Here is a 6,209-nt window from a genome sequence, read left to right on the forward strand (position 1 = left end):
CGGGGCTAACTTTGCGGCGAAACCGTCTGCGGCTTTAGAGAGATGATGTTCCTTCGCCAGAACTAGCTCTCCGATCGCGGGGGTCCATTTTCTACGCCTCAAATTATAGTGGCGGGCTTGGTCCATGGATGCTCTCTCCATGTTTTGTCGAACGATTCTGAAGGCTTCCTGCATCCTGTCGTACTTTTCTTCAGCCGTCGGGGGTATCATACCTGTGCCGATATTAACTTCGTCGAAAAGGGCCTTTGGCAGTCGCGGTTCTCGTCCTTGTACGAGAAATGCCGGGCTATACCCTGTGGAGGCCGAGATGCTGGAATTTACTGCCAGCTCAATCTCTGGGAGAAAATCGTCCCATTGCTGGTGTCGTGATTTGCTGAGTTGTGCAATAATTCGCTTGATCGTGCGGTTTACTCTTTCCGTGGGATTTTCTTGAGGTGTATACGGCGCCGTGAATTGCTGGCGTACCCCTAATTCCTTTAGATAGTGTTGCCATAATGTACTCGTGAACTGAACACCATTGTCCGAAATAAGGATCTTCGGAACGCCAAATCTCGCGAGGATTCTCTCTCTAAATGCGCGACGAAGTCCTTCAGCTGTAGCGCGCCTCATGGGGACCAATTCAACCCATTTGCTGAAGCGGTCGAAAAACACCAGTAGCATTGTATTGCCATGGGTTGATCGCGGTAAGGGTCCGATGAAGTCGGTGCAAACTGTGAGAGCATCTTCCCTGCTGGTCTCTGCTGTCCTTCCTTGTATTTCTGGCAGGACTCACACTGGCGTACGTACTGGCTAATGTCGCGGAACATTCCTGGCCAGTAATATCTGTTGGCGACTCGGGCTACTGTCCGGCGTATGCCCATGTGTCCTGCACTAGGTATATCGTGATTCTCTTGTAGCACCCTTATTCGGAGGGGTTTAGGCACACATAGCTTCCAGGGTACAGCCTCTTCATCCTGAGATCTACACGGAATGTGGCGGTAAAGTTGGCCATCCTTCTCCATATAATCTGCGTACTTCTCTGGGTTTGCGCGAACTTCTTCTACTCGCTTTCGCCACCATTTGCATTGTGGAGCCATCGTCGTCGCTTGCCTTATGGTCTCTAGCGGCTGTCGGGACAGTGCGTCTGCTACTTGGTTGAGTTTCCCTTTACGATATTCGATGTCGAAAGTATGCTGCTGTAATTCTAAAGCCCATCGTGCTATACGACCGGAAGGGCTCTCTATGGAATTCAGCCACTTCAGTGACATGTGATCGGTTATCACCTTAAATCGATATCCTTCTAGATAGGGTCTCATTTTCCGAATTCCCCAGACTATGGCGAGGCACTCCTTTTCGGTAGCTGAATAGTTTTTCTCTGCCTCATTTAATTTTCGGCTGGCGTAGGCTATTACGCGTTCTCCTCCTTCCAGATTCTGCGTCAGTACGGCTCCAAGGCCGATGTTGCTGGCGTCCGTCTGCAAAGTGAATGCCTGGCTGAAATCCGGACATGCCAGGACGGGAGCCTCCGTTAACTTTTGCTTGATGCTTTCAAATGCTGATTGTTGCTCAGGTCCCCATTTCCAGTGTTTCCCTTTCTTCAAGAGAGCTGTGAGCGGCTGGCTCATGGTCGCGAAATCTGGCACAAAGCGGCGATACCAAGAGGCTATCCCAAGATACTGACGGACTTCTTTCACGTTAGTTGGGGGCTTCAGCTCCTGGATTGCTGCAACTTTCTCGGGGTCGGTGTGGATGCCTTTGTCACTAATCACATGACCTAAGTATCGGAGTTCCTTCTTAAAAAACTCGCACTTTTCAGGGTTAATTCGAAGGTTGTTCTGCTGTAGTCTCTGCAGTACCTTTCGCAAATTCCGTATGTGTTCCTCGAATGTAGAGAATATGACGATAATATCGTCCAGGTAGGCGAAGGCGTGTGGTTCCATCTCCGGGCCTATGACCTGGTCGAGTACTCTCTGGAACGTCGCTGGTGCCGAATGTAAGCCGAATGGCATCACGCGCCATTGAAATAGGCCACGCCCAGGTACGGTAAAGGCGGTATACGGGCGGCTGCCTTGCTCCAAAGGTATCTGCCAGTAGCCGTTCTTGAGATCCAGACTACTAATGTACCTTGCTCTTCGTAACTTGTCAAGTATATGTTGTATCCTAGGTAAGGGGTATGCGTCGGGTACAGATCGGGCGTTGAGTTGCCGATAATCCACGCATAAACGCCACTTACCGTTCTTCTTCCGTGCCAACACAATCGGCGCGCTGTGTGGGCTGTGAGACGGCTCAATACATTTCTTCGCCAGCAGCTCGTCGATCTCGGCGTTGATGATGGCCTGCATCGCTGGATTCCGCGGAAAATATCGTTGCTTGATTGGTCGGCTGTCGGTCATAGTGATTTTATGTTCCGCCACAGTCGTCACTCCACTCATGCTTTCAAATTTTCGAAGTTCTTCGTCTAAAAAATCACGTATACGGGCCGCTTCGTTTCTCTGGTTGACGGCCGATGAAGTCCCGAGTCGATTGACCCTCCTGCACTTAAGTTTTCGTCTGGTTTTCTTCGTCATCCTGCGCTTTAGCAGGCGTGTGTCTGGCGTAGTAAGGGTTACGTTGCTTACGGCTTTGGATAACATGGTGCGGGCTGCCGTTGATTGCTGCGCATCCGACGCTTTCAGCACTACCTGATGGCCTCCGCAGGATACTATAGCTCCCATGTTCCCCAGTGTATCCAATCCAAGTATGACGTCGTCAATCGCTCCGGGCATCACGTGTAACACTGCTTTTAGCGATGTCTGTCCGAGTTGAATGGTGGTCTCCACGGCGTCGAAAATCTTGCTGGTGGTGCCATCGGCCATTTGTATCTCGATAGCTACGGTCACCTTCTTACTGTTCCCGGTTGCGTCCATATGTTCTGCAACTCGTGGTGATATAAAACTTTTCGAAGCGCCGGTGTCGATGACGGCTTCCGCCGGTTCTCCGCCCAGCGTGATTAGGGCGTATAGCCGGCCGCGTTCCTGATGCATAATTATTGGTTGTTCGGCGCTGAGTCCCGTGGGTTCGCCGCGCCTTGTCTTTGGCGAAACCCTTGGTCGTTTCCCTGTTGTTTATGACAACATTCTTTCGTTAGCACATCCGCTCGGCCACACTCCCTGCAACACAATTTCTTGGGATTACGGCATTTCCTAGCATAGTGACCTTCCTGACCGCATCTGAAGCATATATTTCCAGGGCTAAAGGTTCTACTCGTAGATGGTTGCTGGCGATGCGCCTCTACCGTTGCGTGGTGTTGTGGTGGACGTGGTAACGGCCTACTTACATTTCTCACCTCGTGGTCACCTGTGATGTGTCTCGTCATCTCGCGTCGAGGTGGCTCTACTCCTCGTCGTTGTCCTTCATATATCCCTTCGTACTCTTCTGTCAGTGTGATGAGTTCGGCCAGCGTCTCGAAATCTCGCCGCTGAATGTAGAGCAAATAATCGGTGTGACTATTCCGAAAAATTCTTTCCAGTCGCTCTTCCGGTTTATACCCAACGTGTCGCATTAAGCTCTGCATAGCTAGAACGTAGTCCTTGTATTTTTCTCGAACGTGTTGTCTTCGCTGCCGTATGTTATCTTCGAGGCGTTCGAAGTAACGTGCTGGTAGGAAGAAGCGCAGAAAGTCCTTTTTGAAGGTTGTCCAACTCTCCCAATGTTCGTTATTGTTGCGATACCATTGGAGAGCGGTACCGCACAATAATTCGGGCATGGCTGTTGGAAGAATGTCCATATTCACCATGTACACTTCGGAGAGCTCTTCTAATCTCTCGACAAACGCTAATGGGTCTCGCCCGCCGTCGTATTTCACGGACCACTTCCCCACCTGGTCGATGATGGGTGCGAATGTAACAATGTGGTTCTGTTGAAGTAACCTGTTGATTTGTGGCGGCTGTAGCCGTGATGATTCCGCGAAAGTGCTCGCGGTCCCTCTGTCTTGATCGGCTGGGAAGGTTGTCTTCTGATCGCCTTCGTCTCGTGAAGCGATCTCACCTGCTTTGTATGCAGCTTCCATTTTTAAAAATTGTTCTTCTACTTTCGGGTCTCCGTGCGCCTTGGCTGCCAATGTAGTTATGCGCTTACGAATCTCCCGCGTGGTGCCTATGTGGTCAACTCCCAGACTCTGTGCGAAGGAGATTAGTTGCTCCTTGGACACGTTGTCTAACCACATGAGATCTGCCATCTCCTTACTAAATGTCGTTTTCCTGATAATATACGATCCGCAGGGTCCCTGCTCGGGCGCCAATTGTAACGAAGCTTTTTGCTGCCCCTGCTTCTTACAAGTATAATTGCTGAGGTATACTCGCCGTGTCCAGGGTTCGTTACAATAAATTTGTAAATGTTGGGGCTCTTCTGCGAATCGTTCTTTATTTCTTCTATCTTATATTCATACCTAATATAATATATTAATCCACGTCTCCTACGTTGTACAGTCGTCGCCCGAGGACGGCGCTGTTAGGGTAACGGTTCGATGTGCCCCGTTAGGGCAATACCGTTTCCCCGCTCTGCTGTGCTCCTGGGTGCTAGACGACTTAAATCACGCACTGCTGCTTCTGCCGACTACGCTCGGCTACTTCTGCCGACGCTCGCGTAGGTATCACTCACTTGACGACTTAAATCAAACGCTGCTGCTTCTGCTGACTACGCTCGGCTACTTCTGCCGACGCTCGCGTAGGTGTCACTCACTTGACGACTTAAATCACACGCTGCTGCTTCTGCTGACTACGCTCGGCTACTTCTGCCGACGCTCGCGTAGGTGTCACTCACTTGACGACTTAAATCACACGCTGCTGCTTCTGCTGACTACGCTCGGCTACTTCTGCCGACGCTCGCGTAGGTGTCACTCACTTGACGACTTAAATCACACGCTTTAAAGATCCCGGATCACGGATGACTGTCTTAGCGACCGCGATGTTAACGGTTGAGTCGGTCAGAGGATAAACTCACTACCGAGCTCACCCTTAACATACGGCGTTCACAAGTCAGGATACCAAGACTAGCCAGAGGATAAACTCACTGCATAGTCTGATGCCCGGATGTGCGTACGCTGTCACAGTCCCGTGCTGACTGACTGATCATCCGCCATCTAACTACCCACCAAGCCTGTGTTGCGTGCTAGCACATTCGCAACATGTTGCGTTGGGATGGCGTGTGTTGCTGGGATGGCGTGTGTTGCTGGCGGTGGCGTGATTTTACCGCTGCGTATGCATTCTTGTTGTCCTTTTATCTGCATGTCTGGTTTCTCCATCTTCGTGGCGTGGTTTTACCGCTGCGTATATATGCTTGTGAAGAATAGGGTGAGCCTTTGTGTGGACTAAATTCTATAAGATATTTAGTTCTCACACAGTGTTAAAAATTTCATTAAAATCGGTTCAGTAGTTTAGGAGTCCATCGCAAACAAACAATGTGACACGTGATTTTTATATATTAAGATATTATTTTTTGTTAGTCGGTTAACGCACTTTTAGTGATTTTCAACATTACCTTTGTATGGGACGTGGGCGTGGTTATTATCCAATTTCTTCCATTTTTGAACTGTATATGGAAATGCCTGAAGGAGACGACTCTATAGAGTTTGGTTGACATACCTATAGTAGTTTATAGTAGTAGATATGTACAAAAAACTTAGTTGGGGGCGGGGCCACTCCCACTTTTCCAAAAAAATTACGTCAAAATATGCCCCTCCCTAAAGCGATCCTTTGTGCCAAATTTCACTTTAATATCTTTATTTATGGCTTAGTTATCACACTTTATATGTTTTCGGTTTTCGCCATTTTGTGGGCGTGGCAGTGGGCCGATTTTGCCCATCTTCGAACTTAACCTTCTTAGGGAGCCAAGAAATACGTGCACCAAGTTTCATTATGATATCTCAATTTTTACTCAAGTTACAGCTTGCACGGACGGACGGACAGACAGACATCCGGATTTCAACTCTACTCGTCACCCTGATCACTTTGGAATATATAACCCTATATCTGACTCTTTTAGTTTTATGACTTACAAACAACCGTTATGTGAACAAAACTATAATACTCTCCTTCCTAACTTTGTTGCGTGAGTATAAAAAACCATGTACAAAACTATATATGCGTATTGAGCAATGACAACCTTGTTCAAATGTAAACAAGCGCCATTAAAACAATCGGCAAATCAAAAATTTAATAGAAATATCTATTCATAAAAGACGTGTGTGCGAG

At 48.6% G+C, this 6,209-nt stretch overlaps 1 protein-coding gene across 1 annotated transcript; it reads right to left on the reverse strand.

Annotated features, from left to right (window-relative positions):
* Nucleotides 1-3,004: 3,004 nt before the first annotated feature.
* Nucleotides 3,005-4,604, reverse strand: LOC125777580 (uncharacterized). The gene has a single exon (XM_049452669.1). The coding sequence runs from the start codon at nt 4,193-4,195 to the stop codon at nt 3,005-3,007; it is 1,191 nt and encodes a 396-aa protein (XP_049308626.1). The 5' UTR covers nt 4,196-4,604.
* Nucleotides 4,605-6,209: the final 1,605 nt, after the last annotated feature.

This window comes from Bactrocera dorsalis, chromosome 3 (assembly GCF_023373825.1).
Source record: "Bactrocera dorsalis isolate Fly_Bdor chromosome 3, ASM2337382v1, whole genome shotgun sequence".
Classification (NCBI taxonomy): Eukaryota; Metazoa; Arthropoda; class Insecta; order Diptera; family Tephritidae; genus Bactrocera; species Bactrocera dorsalis.